This window comes from Callithrix jacchus, chromosome 7, assembly GCF_049354715.1.
Source record: "Callithrix jacchus isolate 240 chromosome 7, calJac240_pri, whole genome shotgun sequence".
NCBI classification, from domain to species: domain Eukaryota; kingdom Metazoa; phylum Chordata; class Mammalia; order Primates; family Cebidae; genus Callithrix; species Callithrix jacchus.
In genome coordinates, this window is record NC_133508.1 from 68,241,919 (window position 1) to 68,260,515 (window position 18,597).

The window sequence follows — 18,597 nt, forward strand, 5'->3', positions numbered from 1 at the left end:
CATCTATTTTCTATGAACTCACAGGATAAAAAGAGAAAGCCAGAGACTTGGCCAGACACGCTCCATCTGCCACCGAGATGACTTTAAGGCTGCCAAGGGCCCTGAGCCTTGTTGCCAGAGCAGGACGTGGAACACAGTCTGAAGTGCTATTCTGCTGAGGAACAGGGACATCTGGCAGGGGCCAGCTCTGCTATGCACACCACCAGGTCTGCTTAACTTGATTAATGGAGCTGTGGGCTCCCTCTGACCTCAGCCATCAAGAAGGTAGGCAGAGCCTTGGTGCTGCCAGGGACCCAGCTCAGGAGTGCTGAAGCACTGCTCTCCTAGGCACACCGCTTTACCCAGAGCAGGTGGAATGTGTGGTCTAAGTATGATACCTGCTCTCCACATGACTCACCAGCCCAGCTCTCTGTGGATGGGGCAGAGCTCCAGCAGCTACCAGGAGGATGGGCTCTCCTGCCCATTCCACACTCCCACTGGCCTTAGGATCCAAAGCTGTTGGCACAGTGCATAGGTAGGCTTGGAGATGAGTGTGCAGGATGAGGTGTGAGGGCTGGCGCCCAAGGTCAGAACCAACCATCATGCTCACAAGATCAATGCAGGTCTTGGGCTCGTCAGCCTCAGCTGAACACAAAGATGAGACTACAATTGGCAGCATCGGTTTCAGCAGACACTTGGTTCAGTGGGAACAAAGAAACAACAGGCGCTGCTTCCGATGGCTGCAGTTCTACCCCCTTCTCTGCTGGCTGAACCCAGCACCATGGAGGCCTCAGCCCTCCACTCTGAGGGACTTGAATAAACTGAAGAAAACTCAGCGGAGGTGACCAGGATGCTGAGGGGGGAGATGCTCAGCAAGGGAATGCTCAAGAGCCCAAGGCTATCTGGCCTAGGGAAGGGAGGACTTGGGGAAAATGTGGCATATAGAGTAGGCTCCACTATGTATGTAGAGGTTTAGCATGCAGAAAGGGTGATATCTGTCTTGGGTGGCCCCCAGAGAAAACCACAGCCAATGGTGGGGTTTTCAAGATGGCAGGATTTAGAATCCACATCAGGAAGATGTTTCTGCCAGTCATGGAGGAAATGGGCTGCCTGGAAAAACACTGAATTCTTTGCCACTGGAGGTTGGCAAGCAGAGGCCAGACTCACAGGGAGGGGGTATGAAGGGGATTTTAGCTCTGGATGGGGGCTGGCCTCTGGGAACTGGATTCCATCTAATGCTGGGATTCTAGCACTACAGCAGCCCAGAGGAGAATGCAGCTGACCTGGCTAAGCCCGACACACCTGCTGGGCCTCACTGACCTGCAAAACAGTCATAGTTACTTCTAACTACCCACTGCAGGGAGGAGAGCCCTGCGCAGGGCCTCAGAGCTCTTATCTTTATCTCAAAAAGCCAAAAGATAATCACCATTACCCAGTATAAAGCCCCCTGGCAAACTAGAATGTCTGATGTCTCTGGCTTTTGATTGAAATGTGGTCAGCTCATTACAGACTCAGTGTAGACTGGGTATTATGCTGATCTAAGGATCCGACTTGCAAGTACAGATGTCTGTGCTTAATAAAAATGGGGGAAGTTATGACTTAATAAATGGAGTTTGTCTGGAAGATAAAACTGGGGCCTGAGAAAATAGAAAAGGCCAAGCTATGAAGTTTGAGGCAGCTGCTTTCAGGCCACAATGCCAGCCCTAAAACTGCTACGAAACAGCTTCCTGAATAGACCTCGAGGCCAGACTGAACTGAGCCTGGCAGGCCCCCAGCCGGCTATCCTACACTTCACTTCACTCTGGCCAATGACAGGAGCCTCACACAGGCCATGTCCCCCCTGAGCTGCTGCTTTCTGCATGGCTTGGTATATAGGATGTACTTACGTAGTCACTGGAAGAATGAGTAGATGAACCTGTAGCTGAGAAATCATGGTGGAAAACATGGAACCCCAGAGTTTCATCCTTTTATTGAAGCTTACAATTTCACTGGACTTTTGGCCCCAAATTTAAAAAAGTATTGGCAGGGAGAGGTGACCACTGTCCCCTGGAGACCAAAGTTGGGCAGACCATGGCAGGCAAGTGAGGGGTCCCAGCTGCAGAGGGCAGTACCTTGGCCAAAGATGCCCAGGGAGCAGATCTGTCTAAGCTCCCTGAGGAGGGACAGCCCCAGGCAACTAGAAGTTAACACACAAGGATTTATGGGTGTGGTGGAATCCAAGCCACTGGTCCCATGGGCAAATCTCTCTCATGCTTGGTCAGATTCCACTTTGGAGAAAATGAGCTCATGTGACAGGATGGCCTGAGGGGTGGTGAGGGAACACAGGTGCTAATGGTAACAGGCCAATGAACACTCACCACTGGCAGCAGGGTGGAGCTCAGCTGACTGGACACTAACTCCATTATGAGGACTGGTATCTCCTGCTCCTGGTGCCAGGCTGTGTCACTCAACTGCTCATGGCTATCAGGACATTCAGCTTCCATCCTCTCCTCCATCAGGCCCCTACCTGTGGCCTCAGGCCCAGTCATCACTATTTGGTGGCTATAATGCAAGACTCTCAACCCTCTTTTGGAACAGTGTTGCATCAAGCAAGGGAGAATGTTCTTCTAGAGGGGCAGGAAAGGAAGAGAGGTCCACATGCTTCTCTCACTCTAAGAAGGCAGGAAAGGTCCGTGATGCACTCCACTCTCCACAGATGGGTTGGGTCATAGCATCCGAGAAGCTGTCATGGTGACGAAGTCCTCGAAGCTGAGCCGAATGTTGCCTTGTACAGCTGTGTCCTTCTCCCGGAAGGCCTCCGTCAGCACCTGCAGCTGGGTGCACACCTGGATGAAGCGGTCAAGCTGCATGGCAGGATTGGCAGAGCGTGGGCAGTAGCGGGAGACCAGAAGCTGGGTGAACTGGGGGCTCAGGTTGTAGCCCATTTGGGACAGAGCTGGAGAAGAGGGGCACACAGACCAGACACACAAAAACCTACCATGAGCACCTCCATCAATCAGCAATACTGGAGCACAGCAGTTCAGGGGACTTCAAGAGGATGGGCACAAAAGCATAAAAAGGGCAGAGGTCCCAAGGGTCTGTCCAAGATGTCAGGTGCACAACAGAGGCCCTGTCTGGATGCTCCCCTTAGCTGGAAGCCCCTCATCCCTCTGTCTCCAAATCCGCATTATTGTCTCTTCAACTGAGGCTCATGGGATTCCACAGATGACGACAGACTACCTGCAATCATCTCTGAGCCCCCAGACCACCTTGCCTAGGGCAGACATCAGAGGCCGCACAGCAGAGGTAGGAGGACCTGCTCTGGAGTCGGTCCCTGGGCAAGTTGCTTAGCCTCACTATCCCTGCCTTATCATCTCTAAAATGGGGCTAATACTTAACTTGTAGGTTCTAGTAAGGTTTAAAAAGGGTGATCATGTAAAGCACCTAGCACAGTGACTGGCACGTAAAAAGCACTCAGTAAGTGCTATTTTCATAAAGTCACCACTACTCCGAGGTCTCTTGGAGCATCCTGTCCCTCCACTGGGATGCTTCCTTGCTTCCTCTGCTCATAACTTACCAGGCCAGGCTAAAACCTCAGCTCTCCATTTGCTATGCAGGCCCTTGAGCAGGTTACCTACACTAAACCTCAGTTTTCTCATCTGTAAAAGGGAGATAACAAGGGATTCTTCATCAAAAGGTGTGGAATTATAAATAGCACATGGGAAGAATGAATTATATAAACCTATTACAAATAGCAAGCATTCAATAAGTATCAGTTTTGTTGTGTTTAATATCACCCCTACTAATATCTATGACAAAAGCTGGGGAGAGCAGGTGATTAGTATCAGTCATCTCCCTTCCCCTCTACTGGGGGCAGATGTGGCGCACTCACTCCTGTCCACAGATCTCCTTAGTCTAACTGAAATCCATAGCCTGGGCAAAGGATTAGACTCTCCAGGGAGCCCTTTCTCCCTCCTGGGTGGCAATGCTCCCTCTTGGGTCCTCCCCCAAACATCCTACTAACCTGCCTGAGCCCAAGCTGCAGCTTCCAGCATTACAGAGTCAGTTTAGAACTAGGCCTAGGGCTCTGGCCTCAGGTCATCTTCCCCAACTGCAACTTTTAAAGTGCTCAGGGTCTTTTAAAGTGCAACTTTTAAAGTTGGGAAAGAAACTGCCCACCAGCAGAGGTGGCAACAGACCCATCTTTCTGAGCCCTGTTTAGGGCTCTTTCCATTCAACATGCTAGAAACTGGAGAGGAAAGAGCCACCCAAGCAACACACACTGGTCCCGTAGTCCTTAAGGTGCCAAGTTTCCGTTCTTAAGGCTTCCTGTGGCTGGGGCCATTTCACCCAGAATTCTGGGAGTCCTATAACCATGGGGTACAGCCCTGATTTTGGACTCAGATGTTTCCTTGCCCTGGATCTTGGCGCAGTGCCCCAGCTGGGCCACAGAAGAGGTAAGGGACCCAGGCCTGCACTGAGATCAGCATTCTGTAGTACAGGCAGACATTCAGTAACAAGAGGAGAACCCCTTGTTGCACCTTATGGTATAAAGAGAAGAGTCTAGCTCTGCCCTGTCCATTGTGCCCCGGCCATGGCCCACACCTTGCTGCAGCTCTGTGTAGCTAATGGAGCCCGAGCGGTCCCGGTCATATTGCTGGAACAGGTTCTTCCACTGCTGGATGAATTTCCACAGGGCTGAGAAGCCGTAGACATCGATGCGGCCTGACTTAGTCTTGTCAAACATGTCTGAAGGTGAGGAGAGAAAGGAAGGGAGGAAGGCTTTAAGACTGAAGACCAAGGGCCCCAAGCAGGCCTCACTGAGGCAGCCCTTCTCTCCACGCTGGAGACTTCACAGAACCAAGGCCTAAGGCCCAGATGCTTGTACCTAAGACACCCACATCAAGTGTTTGCACTGGCCTCCTCCCCTGGCCACCGTTGGCCGCACCCCATCCAGAATTGCATTTTCTCTGCAGGCTTGGCACCTGGCCCTCTCTGCTATTTCCTACCAGGAGAGGGAGTACCATTCTACAGAAGAGGAAACTGGTTAGCCTGTAACTAGGCAGGGTCTAGGACATAAGTAAGATCTCAGGAAAACAGCTCTCAGTCTAGAGGATCCCACCTTGAACCCAACTTCCTCCTTGCAGTCCTCCCTGGTCAATGGATTTCTCCTCAGAATGTCTACCCGCCCACCTACTGCCCACTATCAGGTAGCTCTGCCCTGGCTCGGGCCCATGGGCAAGGCGGAGACTCACTTATCATCATGAGGCAGGTCTCATCATTGAACGAGGACCAATTGCAGTTGACCAGGGCTTGCTTCAGCTCTTTCATGGAGATATAGCCACTGTGATCGGAGTCCACTGACTGGAACCAGGAGTAAGCCTCAGGATCCACATTGGGAGGGGCGCCACCTGGAGGAAGGGGTGTGAAGACCATCAACAGAAAGGCTGGGAAAGGCCAGCCTGGGTAACTTCCTGGCTCAGGTTTTTCCTACCCACAAAGCCTTACAAATTCACCTACCCTGCCTTTCATCAAGTTGACATTCTTATTCTGATGGAAGAGGAACTTCAGTGAAAATTCATGAGTATCTGCAGTTGACTATTCCATGAGTCCTCTGGAGTTCTTGTATAGTGTTGCAGCCACTACTCTAAATGATTTTATGTTTTTAAGGAACAGGGACCCATATCCCTGTATCATTTCAAGAATTCTCTGGAAAAGGTGAGCTGAGAGATGGGGGAATGGGTGGTAGACAGAAGTGTAAAAGCTAGTAAGTCTATCTTAGGACACTGAGTTAACGGGCCACCATAGGCACCCCTTCACACAAGGACAGCCATGGGCAGTTGTGGAGGATGGAGACTACTGCCTAGTACCAAAGCCCAGTTAGGACAGAGGGAAAAAAGGTTTGCCTGACAGGGATGTCTGACTCCTTGGATGGGAAAAATCCGGGCAGATTCTACCCATCCTCCTAAAACATCAGTGTCATAGGGGAGCAAGGGCCACAGCCCTGAGGCAGGAGAGTTTCTGTAACATGTCAGATCTGTGCAGTTTGTATAGAAGAGCTCAGGCTTTGGAATCAAAGTAGACCTAGATTTAAACCCTGGATCTGATTGTGACTTAACGGCAAAATGCATAATTTTCTGAGTAATGATTTCCACATTTCTAAAACAAACCCATTTCCCTAGGATTGTTGTGATGATTAAATGAGATAACGGCAAAATAAAATCCTTAGCAAAGAGCCCGGAATGTGTGCATTCTGAGATATTTGCACAGAGAAACGGATATTTAAATTGAGTTTTTCCCCATGGTAGGCTACATTATCATCTCCTGGCTAATAATCTATAGCAGGAGACACAGTCTGCACACCCACAAACACTGTATCAATATGGTACAAAACGGTTTAAAAGGCCAGTTCAATAATCTAATTATTACTAGATTATTTGCTAGTCTCCCTTTCCTCGTAAGAACATCGTACATCCTCTCCCACGGCCTGGTGGCTTGCAGAGGGGTATCCATTCCCATCCTGCTGATGTCAGGCTTGATCGGGGTGCTCTGGCCAAAAGAATGCGAGTGGACAAGACATACAGTATTATACAGTATTTCAGAGAAGAGGCTCTAAGAGGCATTGTGCTTTCCTATTGGCTCACCTGCTTTTTCTCTCTGCCACAAAGATAACATATCCCAAACAGGAGCTGCTCCTTCAGCATGGATGCCAGAATGAAAGGACACACAAACAGAAACTCAAGAGCCAACTAACAGCTGCTGGCATGTAAGCAAAAGTACATAAGCGTGAACAAACAATACAAATAAATGCTTGTCACAAAACTGACAGAATTCTCATTTTGAGGACACACACTGAAGCTGGAAGCAAGATGCTAAGATGCCAGAGATCAGGCTGTCTGCCCATCCACAGGGAGGACAAGGACTGGCCATGGATAACTCAGAACCACGTCAGATGTACCCAGAGTCCAGGATCACTACTTACCCTGTCCATAAGGCCCAGGCTGCTGGGCACCATAGGAATTTGGAGGTGGCTGACCATAGGGGCCCCCTGGAGCTGCACCGCCATATGGTCCTCCTGGAGTTCCGGAGGGGAACATCCCAGGATTGGGGTGTCCATAGGGCGCTCCACCAGCTGGTGGTCCATAAGGTCCTCCAGGGGCAGGACCCCCATAACCACCACCAGGGGGTAGCCCGCTGCCATACTGCCCTCCACTATTGAGGGGTCCAGGGTAGTAGCTACCCGGAGGGGCTCCTGGTGCTTGTCCTGAAGCTCCTGGGCAGCCCTGCAGGAAGAGCAAGATATCAGTCAGAATGACAAGGCCAGAAACTAGGCAGAGTATGGCACTTTACAGCCCTAAGGCACTTCTACCACCAGCCTTCAACTGATCCTACAGGTAGGAATGGAATTAAGATCTCTCTTCTGAGATGGGCAAACTGAGTTTACCCAAAGTCATACCACCAATAACCTGCAGAGTCAGTGTGGAATCCTGCTCTCCTAACTCTCCTTTCCTTCATACCAAGGGGCTCCACAAGGGCTGGGATCATGTCTGGTTTGTCACTTTATCCCCAGTTCCCAGTGTATAATGGATGCTCAGTAAGTATTTCCTATATGAATGAATAGGCAGATGAATCAAAGAGAATTCCAAATGCCCATCCTGTGGTACCCCCATCTCTATCTGCTCTATCTGCAGGACTCACAAGGCAAATGCAGTCTCTAACACATACCCCTGACCCTCATCGGTCACCAACAACATATCTATAGCGTGGATTCATTCACAGCATGTCTTCCTTACCCGGTTGTAGATCCTGATGTAAAAACATTTCCCTATCCTCACTCACAACTCCGTGAGGCAGGCAGGGAGACCCTATTCCTAAGGCAATATGATACAATGGTTTAAAAGGCCAGTTCAACAGCCAGGCATGGAGGCTCACACCTGTAATCCCAGCACTTTGAAAGGCTGAGGCGGGCAGATCGCCTGAGCCCAGGAGTTGAAGACAAGCCTGGGCAACATGGCGAAACACCATCTCTACTAAAAAATAAAATAAAATAAAAAATCGAGGCTGGGCACAATGGCTCACTCCTGTAATCCCAGCACTTTGGGAGGCCGAGGCAGGTGGATCAAGAGATCAAGACCGTCCTGGCCAACACAGTGAAACCCCATCTCTACTAAAAATACAAAAAAAAAATTAGCTGGGCATAGTGACACCCGCCTGTAGTCCCAGCTACTAGGGAGGCTAAGGCAGAAGAATCGCTTGAACCAGGGAGGCAGAGGTTGCAGTGAGCTGAGATTTTGCCACCACTCCAGCCTAGTGACAGAGCAAGACTCAAAAAAAAAAAAAGAAATTAGCTGGCATGGTGGCGCATACCTATAGTCCCGGTGACTCGGGAGGCAAAGGTGGGAGGATCACCTGAGCCTGGTGGGGTTAAGACTTACAGTGAGCCATGATCATACCACTGTACTCCAGCCTGGGTGATAGAGTAAGACCCAGTCTCAAAAAAAGAAAGAAAGAAAAAGAAAAAAAAAACAACAATCAGTTCAAGTCCACCACTTACTAACTGGACTGACTTAATCCTCTCTAAGTCTCAATATTTTCTGCTGTAAAATGGGAATAGTAATAGTAGCTACCTCTCAGGGTGGTATGTGAATGAAATGAGGCTTAGAGTGCTATGTGAAGCACTCTGACACAGGACCTGGCACAGAGTAAGCACTCAGTAAACATTAACTACTAATAACAGCCTCCTACAGAGGACAAGGCTCAAGCCCGGGAAAGTCACACACACACACAGGCTGTGTGGAAGGGGTGGGACCAGAACCTGGGTCTCTTGGCTCTAAGTCCAGGGTATCTGTGCATTAGAGCATACATGGGGGCATTCCCTCTTATCCATCTTCCCACACCAATAGCCAGGGATCCCTGAGGCTTGGCATGTTCCACTCCATCTCCCTAAATGGCTAGCACTGGACCCAGCAGAGCAGAGCCCCAATACATCTGCAGACAAGCTGAGCTCAAGGGCACAGAGAACAGCTGGGAACAGCTCTGAGGACAGAGCCATATAGACATGTTCTAAATCAACCTATAAGTGTAACAGTGGCCAACCCACTGAGGGCCTGGGCTTTCTCTTTTTATTGTGTTTGATAGCTTCTGAGACAATTACTCTTAAGGCTAATTGGAGGCATGGGGTTTTTTGGGAGGAGAACAGGAAGCAGGCCCTGCCACCTCCCCCAATCAGCAATCCCTGGGAGCTTTTTCTCCCTAGAAGTTGTCAAAGCTGCCGGAAAGACTCCTTTACAGACAAGAAGAGCTCAGACAGATCTCAATTTAAAACTCTGCTCCCATCAGCTGAGTTAATGACTGTGGGCCCGAGGCTTCATCTCTCTGAGCCTGCTTCCTCACAAATAGAACAATCTCTTCTTCATTGGACTGTTCCGCAGATTACAAGAAATAAATGCAGCAAAATTCTCTTAGTTTAATTTTTAACTAAGGAATCAAATCTTTAATAACCAAACTGGGCATCACAGTAAGATCCTGCCTTTACAAAAAATTTTAAAAATCGGGCCGGGTGTGGTGGCTCACGCCTGTAATCCCAGCACTTTGGGAGGCCGAGGCAGGTGGATCACGAAGTCAAGAGATCGAGACCATCCTGGTCAACATGGTGAAACCCCATCTCTACTAAAAAAAAATACAAAAAATTAGCTGGGCATGGTGGCGTGTGCCTGTAATCCCAGCTACTCAGGAGGCTGAGGCAGGAGAACTGCCTGAACCCAGGAGGCGGAGGTTGCAGTGAGCCGAGATCGTGCCATTGCACTACAGCCTGGGTAACAAGAGCGAAACTCCGTCTCAAAAAAAAAAAAATCAGCTGGGCGTGGTGGTCCACCTGTAGTCCCTGCTACTCAGGAGGCTAAAGTCGGAGGATCACTTGAGCCCCAGAGTTGGAGGCTACAGTGAGCTGTGATAGTGCCACAACACTCCAACCTTAGTAACAGAGCGAGACCCTGTCTAAAAAAAAAAAAAACAAGAGACAGAGACAGAGAGAATCCTTTGATAAAATAATACAAGAAAGTTGCTCTGGCTGAAATAAGGTGAGGCTCTTCCCCAACTATATGGAACCCCCTCCCTTGCTAGATTCGGAGGGCCTCTGAAGAAACCTCACAGTGACTGAAAAGACAGTCGGAAAACCACTCACATAGAAAAATAGTTTTTACAACAATGCTTGTCATAAAGCAAATGACCAGTAAGTCATAGCTGCTATTGTTACAACTATATTCATTACTATTGTCAGCAAAGTCCTGGGCCAGGTCAGTTGTGGGGAGTGTGAAGCAATAAATAAAGGAGAGTGAAGCAATCTGAAGGAGCTCATAGTTAACAGGACTTAATATGGAGACACTGTGTAATGTCTAACAAAACAGCACAAGGAAAATAGGTGTTTGAAATGGAGACACAAGTCATGTGCCATAGGACTGCAAAGGAAGGAGGGGAAATCAGGGTGTTTCCATGAGAGCGGCATTTGAGCTAGGACTTAAAGAATGAACAAGATTCCGAAGGGGTTGAGAGGTGTGACAAAAGAAACATCCAGAAGACAAGTCATTTAACCTAACACCCTCATTTTACAGGTGGGGGAGGCAGCATACACAAGTCATGCCGTGAGCTGGCGGCAGAGACGAGGCTGGACTGCTCTCTTGCACCCAATGACTCCCTCTGCCTCCTGCTACAATGCTCCTTCCTTAAGCAAAAGGGCTGAGGATGCTAGCATAAGGATGGAAAGGGGGTAGGGACTCTGCAGAATCTGGGCACACCCCGAAGAACAGGCCAGAAGTAGCTGCCCCACTATAAGCCCTGTGAGCAAAGCTATAAACCGTACCTGGCACCTAGGAAAACCCACCTAAAAAACCAGCTGGGAAACACCCCCAAGCCAACAAAGCAGGTGCTGCCAGGCAGATCTTCTGCCCTTCTTGCTATCACATTCCAGAGGCCCACTGCAGTTTGGAGCAATTAAACCCTTTCCTTTCTGTCCTGCATTAAAGACCTCCTGTGTAGTTTAGAAAGCACTCAAACACACAAACACTACTGGCAGAATCTTGCCAACAGCCTCCTAACAGAAAAAAGGAAGATGTTAGTTGGCCTCTTTTTCAAATGAAGAAACTAAGGCACAGAGCTGTTAAATGACTTCATTCAGCACACATTTTCCGAGTGACGATATTGTGGTAGGCCTGAGGTCATAACTAAATGAGGTCCTGCCCTTGAGGAGCCCACAGACAATTATGATACAATCTGATCAGTGTCATCAAAAAATCTACTTATGTGCTATAAAGGAAGCTTAGATGGAGGAATTTCTGCTGTCTGTAGAATGAATAAATGAACACATGAAGCAGGTCAAGGAAGGCTTCCTGGAGGAAGTGGCAGTGATACTGGAATTAGTCCTGGAAGGATGCATAGACATTCTTAAAAAGGCAGGCAGGGAAGGACACTCCAGACAGGAGGAAAAAGACAAAGGCACAGACTTATGAATGAGCACAGTGAATTCAGGGAATGAGGTAAACTGCAGAGGCAAGAATGTGGTTTGAACCCAGAAAGGCAGGCCCTTTATACACTCCTTGACCAAGCACCTCTCCCACTCCAGTTCAGTTAGCTGTGAGTTATCAGTGTCTCAGAGTAGTGATCTGTCTAGCATCTCCCCCACCCAACAGTAAGCCCCCCAGGGGCAGACACTGGGCCTCGTACATCATGGTACCCCAGGGCCCAGCAAAGTGCCTGGCACCTGTGAGCCTCCGTAAATATTTGAACAAATGAACATCACTCTAAAGAGTTTGGTTTAGACTTTATGCTGGGGAAAACAGAGCACTACAGAAGGGTTTCCAATAGGAGAGGAATGTGATCAGAGCCTTGTTTAGAGAAGTAAGCAGTGGCAGTGTGGGGAATGAGCTAGCAAGGGAGGCAGCAGCTCTGGTGCTGGGCAGGCAGGGCAGGAACCAGACGGCACACTTGGGGATGAAGAGAATGGAATGGATTCTGAAGCTATTTGAGAGACAGACCAGACATGACTTGGTGACTAATTAGATTAGCAAAGGGATGGAGGGGGCGTCAGGAAAGTGTTTAGAATGACTCAGGTTTCTAGCTTACACAAGATGGAGGTGGAGCCAATCCAGACAGAATCCAGGCTACACAGGAAGTTTGGGGAAGATGAGTTGGTCCCTGCCTCACAGAGGGTCACCAAGTGTCACTGAGCTATTAGCAAAGGTCTGAACCAGAAATGAAAAACAGAGTCCGTGACTCCATGTTCTTTTACACTACTCCCTGCTGCCAGCCCTTTTTAGCGTTTTTCCAAGAGTATTTCATACTGATAAACACAAGTTTGTGAAGGGGGTAAAACAGGAAGAGTTCAGTAACTGCTGCTTCTGAAGCAACACAGAAAAAAAGCTACATCTGATGCCCTGGGGGACTGGGGGCAATGAACAGTTATTGAGGCTCTGCTAGGTGCTTCCAGTTCAATCAGCTCTCACTGACCCTCAGTCTTGTGAGGTAAGCACCATCATCTCCATTTTGCAGATGAGAAAATTAAGAGGCAGAAAGTTGAATAACATGCCTGAGATCATGCAGCTAGAATGGGCGAGGCGGGATTCAAGTCAGGGTCTGCATGACTCTACACTACCCCCCTTTCTGTTTGTTCACTCAATAAATGAGTGAGTGCCTAGCATGTGTCTGTGCGATGGATTGTGCTAAATGTCTTTGTCAAATATAATTAATTTCTACCGTGGACAGAGGTAGAGGGGGAAGGCTGGCTTAGGTGATCTCTCAGACCTTTCAAGCCCAGAAATCAGGGAATCTCAGAAAAATCTCATTCTTTTTCATCCCAGCACCTCAACCCAGTTTGAGAGCCACATTTTGGAAGATACCCAAAAGACTCTTCAGTCCAACCTCTCAGTTCATAATGGAGTCTCTGCAGCACCACCCAGAATGTCTACTTGCACTCCTACAAGCAGTAGGGAGCTTACCTCCTCCCAGATAATCCACTCAGAAAGTCCTGTATTTTTTTTTTTCCAAGTTCTGAGGACTCACTCTTCTACCCTCAAGACCCTTGTGAAGTTCAAAGGTATCAAAGGCTGTTCCAAGCTGTGCCCTGATGACAAACAGAGGAGGGACCATTGCAAAGACAGGTTTGCACCCCAGAACTACAAGTATCCACAGGAGGAGGTAGGAAGCCCAAACTAAGGGGTTAAACAATCACAAAACAAAAGGAATGGTTCAAGCATTCATCAACAGAGCCACTGGAAATAGGAGAGAAGCATGCAACCAATAAACAATGAGCAAGGTCTGTCCCCAGCCTTCAGTTACCACCTCTGTGCTCACACTTCCAAATCTTTCTGTCCAGCTTCATCACTCCCGAGCTACAGACCCACATATCCAGCAGCCTCCTGGACCTTCCCTCCAAACCTACGCCTCCGTGTTCTCATCACAGTGAATGGAGCTCCATTCCGCCTCATGATCCAAACCTAAAGCCTTAGTGCCCTCCCGGGAGCCTCCTCTTTCCTCCCCTCTGTCACCTCACTTAGGCACCAGGTTTTCTCAACTCTACCTTCCGAGTGTTTCTCCTATCTTCTCTACCAGGTCACAGTTCTTGTTAACCTAGATTACCTCAATAGCTTCGAAACTGGTATACATGCCTCCTGTCTCTCCTGCTTCAGTCCATTCTCACAGCACCCCAAGGTCAACGCTCCAAAGCACAAATGGGACACAACACTTCTCTGGCTCCCTCACTACTCTCAGAATGAAGTCACACTCTCCAAAAAGGTATACAAGGCCCTTTGGGACCTGGCCCTTGCTTACCTTTCTAGTCTATTTCTTACCCCTTTCCCGCACATCACTACAACTACACTGAGCTTCTTCACGTCCCTACAGAATACTATGCGGTCTTACTTGCTTCCTGGGCTTTGTGCAGCTATTTCCTCTGCTGGAATCATTCCTTTCTTCACTGAGCTAATTTCTACCAGTGATTCAGTTTTTGGCTTAAATATCACCTCTTTAAAAAGTCTTGATGCACCCTAGACTGAGTTAGGTATCTCACTCTCCCATGCTGTCCTAGTACCTAACACTTACTCCCATTTCATACTTATCACATTGCCTCTTCAATCTACATAACTGCATTACTCCTCCACTTGGGAGTATTTTACATGCCCAACACCATACCAAGCACTTTAAAATACAAAAAATTAGCTGGGCGTGGTGGTGTCCCAGTTACTTGGGAGGCTGAGGCAGGAGCATCTCATGAACTTGGAAGGCAGAGGCTGCAGTGAGCCAAGATCGTGCCATTGCACTCCATCATGGGTGACAGAGGGAGATTCTGTCTCAAAAAAACAAACAAACAAAAAAAGTCTCAAAAAAAAATTAAAAGATAGAAATAAGAAAGAGAAGGAAAAACTGAGTCTCAGACTTTTGCAGCAAACTTCTGCAAGGGAGTGGCCAAAGCAGGGATTTGAAGCCAAATCTCCGTGGCCTCGGAGACTAAGCTCTTAAGCACTGAAATCCCCCAACAGGCTCCCCTATAGGACCCAAGGGTGCTTGAATTTTACCACTCCAACACTCAGTCCTGGCCTGGGTACCCTGGACTGGAATCAGTGGAAAATTACAGGAATTGGGACTCCTAACACCAGGCTGGAATCCTCCAAAGCTATGTAGTGGGTGGAGGGGAGGCAGCACTGACTGAAATGCTTTAAACAACCCGTTTCCTTTCTTAGAACACCTGAGACCAGGAGGCGGCCAAGGGTATGGTAGGAAAAAAAGCACCATTTCTTTTTCTATTCCAGATTCTTCTCTCTGTGCTCCTTTTCAGTATTTCACTCCAAGAATAGCCCAGGCAGCATGGCATGATGAGAGCAGTCACGGCAGCAGGAGCTGCCACCAGACACTGGCATGTACCAGGCACTAGCAACGTGAGAGGCTCCCTGCATTTCAACCTCATTTTAGCCCTTTTCATGGATATTATTTCTTCTTATAAAGGTGAGAAAGGCGAGGCTCAGAGCCCTTAGTTTGTCTAAGGGTATATAACTATTAAGTAATACAGCTAGAATTCTAGCACAGTTCTGTCTAACTTGTCATTGCTTTTAGAATGCAAACAAATTGTCCCTAATGCTTGTTAACATGTAGATTCCTGGGTACAGAACAGGTCTGAAGTGGGACCCAAAAGTGTGCTTTCTTAAACAAGGTCTCAGGTGATTCTGAGGCAGAAGACCAACAGCTGGGAAACAAGGCACTATGAATGTTTTCTCAGCCTGTGTTCCTCAGAAATACCAGAGTCACAAAAAGTGACCAGACATCTGAAAAGAAAGAGGGGACAGGGAGTTTCTGTGGTTAAACACGTTTAAGAAACACTGCATATTATATTCCTTTCTGGAAGATTTACAATGTACATTAGCAAATTAAAATTTCTGAGCTGGACACAGTGGCTCAAGCCTGTAATCCCAGCACTTTGGGAGGCCAAGGCAGGTGGATCACGAGGTCAAGAGACCAAGACCATCCTGGTCAACAAGGTGAAACCCCGTCTCTACTAAAAATACAAAAAATTAGCTGGGCATGGTGGCGCGTGCCTGTAATCCCAGCTACTCGGGAAGCTGAGGCAGAATTGCCTGAACCCAGGAGGCGGAGGTTGCGGTGAGCCGAGATCGTGGCATGCACTCCAGTCTGGGTAACAAGAGCGAAACTCTGTCTCAAAAAAAAAAAATTAGCCAGGCGTCATGGCGCACGCCTGTAGTCCTAGCTACTCTGGAGGCTGAGGTAGGAGAATCCCTTGAACCCAGGAGGTGGAAGTTGTGGTGGGCCGAGATGGTGCCACGGCACTCCAGCCTGAGCAACAAGGCAAAACTCCATCTCAAAAAAAGGGAATTTTGAAAATGACTTATGGTCAACATTATTCAGCTATACTTAACAAGAGTATTTCCAAAACTTTAGTTAACTACAGACTCCTCCTTTATTAACAATATCTATTAACAACTTACAAGACTCAGCAAGTGGAACGGAGTTTAGAACACAAAGGCTACGTTACACTTTCTCCTAACTCCAGCCTGCACTGGCCTCTCTTTCCTACCTCTCTCTAAGAATGCAATCAGAGAAGTCCTAAGCTCTGGTCATGGCCTCACCCTCACTTACTACATATGACCTTTGAAAAGCCACTTAATCTCTTTGGGTTTGTTCCTTAGCAATAAATTAGGGGTAATAATACCTGCATGCCAATAGGGCCTTCATGATTAGGATAATGGAGGTCCAAATACTGCATAACCTGTACAAGACTGTAATCCCTGGAAGGGCTGTTACATCTTTTAGCATGTGACTATACTCATTTGAGCATTATGTAATATACCAATAGATCTTGTTTTCCCACTTTTCCTGTATGGGTTTCATCTTCTAAATAACTGTGTGATGGCAGGCCTCTGTGGGCTTCATTTCCTCCTCTGTAAAATGAGGGGACTATTTTGAGGGCCCTCCAGGCACTGGCCTTTTAGAAGCCTAGGAAAATCAAAACGCTGAAGGGCAACACGTTACACCTTACTATATACCAAATGCTTCATAAGCCTCACCTCCTTACTCTCCACAACAGCTTTCTAAGGCAGCCCCTATTATTCGGCCCTATTTTACAGGAGGACACTTGGACTCGGAACGACAAAATATTCAAGGGCTCACAACTATTTAGGTGGTAGAGCCAAGATGTGAACCTACCTCTGACTCCAAACTGCACTTAAACACCCTACTAACACCCAACAAAGAATTCTGGCCACAGAGTCACCTTGCTGTGGTATTCCTGGCTGAATCAAGATGGGCTGGGGAAGAGGCATCTGAAGACAGCCCGGGTTCTGACCTCGGCCCTGCTGGCTAACTGCCTGGTGACTTCAGGTAAGTTCTGTATCTTCTCGGGGTTCACTTTCCTAAAAGCGAAATGGAGGTGTTGAACTAAGTCAGTGGTCAAACCAGCTCACTTGTGGCGCCTGCTACAACCAGAGTTTCCTGATGACTGTGATGCAGTGCTGGGGTGGGTCCGGAAGCCTGGAATTTTATCCGACACCCCAAATGAGATCGATGGAACCAGAACTCTAAACGTCCGGTCATGGCTGATGCCCCCGCCCAAGGCCCCCGTGGGAGCCTTAGGAGGCTGGGGTCCAAGGTCCCCAAATTTTCGCGTGAGCGACGTCAAAGGGGGCGCGACACGACCTGCTAAATGTGCGGTCCTTCATGACGTGAGCAGGGCGCGACCGACGGTCCCTTTTCAGTTCTCTACAGCGCGAAGCCTCGCTGAAGCGAACCCATTGTGAGAAGTGCGCAGAGAAAGCGGGCAGAAAGAAGCGGGGGTCGCCGGACCTGCGCGGGGCACGGCCCCTACCTGGATTCACGGTCCCCTCACACACTCACCTGCCGGTAGGGATAGCTGGCCATGGCGATTCTGACGTCACACGCAGGCAAGGGGTGGGGCTTTCCGCTCTCAAACCCGCCCCTCGCCTCGGCTTTGGGGCTGGGCCCGCATCTTACTGGACGTCCCAGCCTGTCAATCTTGAGTGCTGTCGGCCGACGGAAGTGACGATGGGGGTGGTGGGAGGGTGCCTACCCGAGAGATCAGGAGAGTTAAGTGCCTGATGGAGCTTCCGGAAGTTTTGGTGGCTGCACCGGCACTAGTGTTCCTCCTTTTCCTGATCTGGAGTGGGCCTAAGCGGTGGTTAGGTTCGGATATTTAGTGAAAAGCCTGGGTGGGGTGTTGCTGTGGTAGCCATGTTATAACCTGGCAAATGGGACGCATGATAGTGACGTACAAGGGCGTCTCTCCCGAGTTTCCGCAAAGGAGAGCAGCCAGTGGGGGGAGGAGAGGAGAGGCGGTGGCCAGGCGGTTGCCCTGACAACGGGGAAACGACCGAGTCCTTCCGGAAGGGAGAGGCAATGGCGGAATTACTCCTCTAATGTCAAGACACTGGGTACCAGTTAGTAGCCTTATAGTGGGATACAGATCTGTGCTCTTTGGAGGAAAAAAATCCCAGACCGTTAGAGTTGGAGGAGAATTAAATTATGTAGTGTCTCTTTCTTCATAAATGGGGAAACTGAGGTCCACAGAGGCAGTGTCTTGCCTTAGCTCACAGTGGATGGCCTAGAACTGGGGTCCATGGATGTCCGGTTCTCAACAGGGAAGTCTAGGTCGGTCCCCATTGTAGGTCAAATCCTGGTGACTGAGTGATCTCAGTACCATGTAATTGCCACTCAGTGGTTCCGTTTCTACACCTGTGTGCTTATTTTATTAATTTTTCAAGTTCTTCCATGTGGGCAAGGGTTTTTGCTTGTCATTATTACCCCAGAACCTAGTACAGTAACTGACACGATTTTTAAAATAAAATGAATAAATGAATGTTATGAAGTGTTATCCAGTGTGGGCCCATCTATCTAACCAAGTGCACTTTCCAAAATCATGGGCAAGTGGCATCTGATCATGGATGCTCTTCATCCACGCCTACAAAATAAGGCCAAATCTTTTCATCCTGGCACTCCAGGCCCTTCAGAATGTGGCCCAGCCTTACCTTTCCAATGTTCTGCTACTCTGTATTCCTGTGCTCAGTGTCACCATTCAGCACTTCTGCTTTGGAGGGAGAATGTTTGTTTCATCACTTTCTAACTGTA

At 48.6% G+C, this 18,597-nt stretch overlaps 1 protein-coding gene across 4 annotated transcripts; it reads right to left on the bottom strand.

The window, feature by feature from the left end:
* Window positions 1-1,929: 1,929 nt before the first annotated feature.
* On the bottom strand, window positions 1,930-17,385 carry PEF1 (penta-EF-hand domain containing 1). Of its 4 annotated transcripts, none has more exons than XM_078331030.1 (6): window positions 17,350-17,385; window positions 16,802-16,868; window positions 6,941-7,241; window positions 5,214-5,369; window positions 4,564-4,707; window positions 1,930-2,914 (listed from the first exon to the last, which is right to left on the bottom strand). In XM_078331030.1, exons 3-6 carry the CDS (start codon window positions 7,053-7,055, stop codon window positions 2,685-2,687), a joined length of 645 nt encoding a protein of 214 aa, XP_078187156.1. In that variant the 5' UTR covers window positions 7,056-7,241; window positions 16,802-16,868; window positions 17,350-17,385; the 3' UTR covers window positions 1,930-2,684. The 4 variants fall into 4 exon arrangements, with proteins under 4 accessions (XP_078187156.1, XP_078187155.1, XP_078187154.1 ...); XM_078331029.1 differs by having other exon boundaries at window positions 16,730-16,868; XM_078331028.1 differs by having other exon boundaries at window positions 17,152-17,385.
* Between the last annotated feature and the right edge of the window lie 1,212 nt (window positions 17,386-18,597).

What these genes read in the sequence shown, in the direction of transcription:
- PEF1 (XM_078331028.1), bottom strand. Translation starts at nt 17,174, where the DNA reads ATGAAGGACCGCACATTTAGCAG. An exon ending in AGTTAGCCAGCAGGGCCGAG is followed by an intron (nt 7,242 to 16,801) that starts GTCAGAACCCGG and finishes CTCTTCCTGCAG; the next exon opens with GGCTGCCCAGGAGCTTCAGG. An exon ending in GACCTGCCTCATGATGATAA is followed by an intron (nt 4,708 to 5,213) that starts GTGAGTCTCCGC and finishes CCTCACCTTCAG; the next exon opens with ACATGTTTGACAAGACTAAG.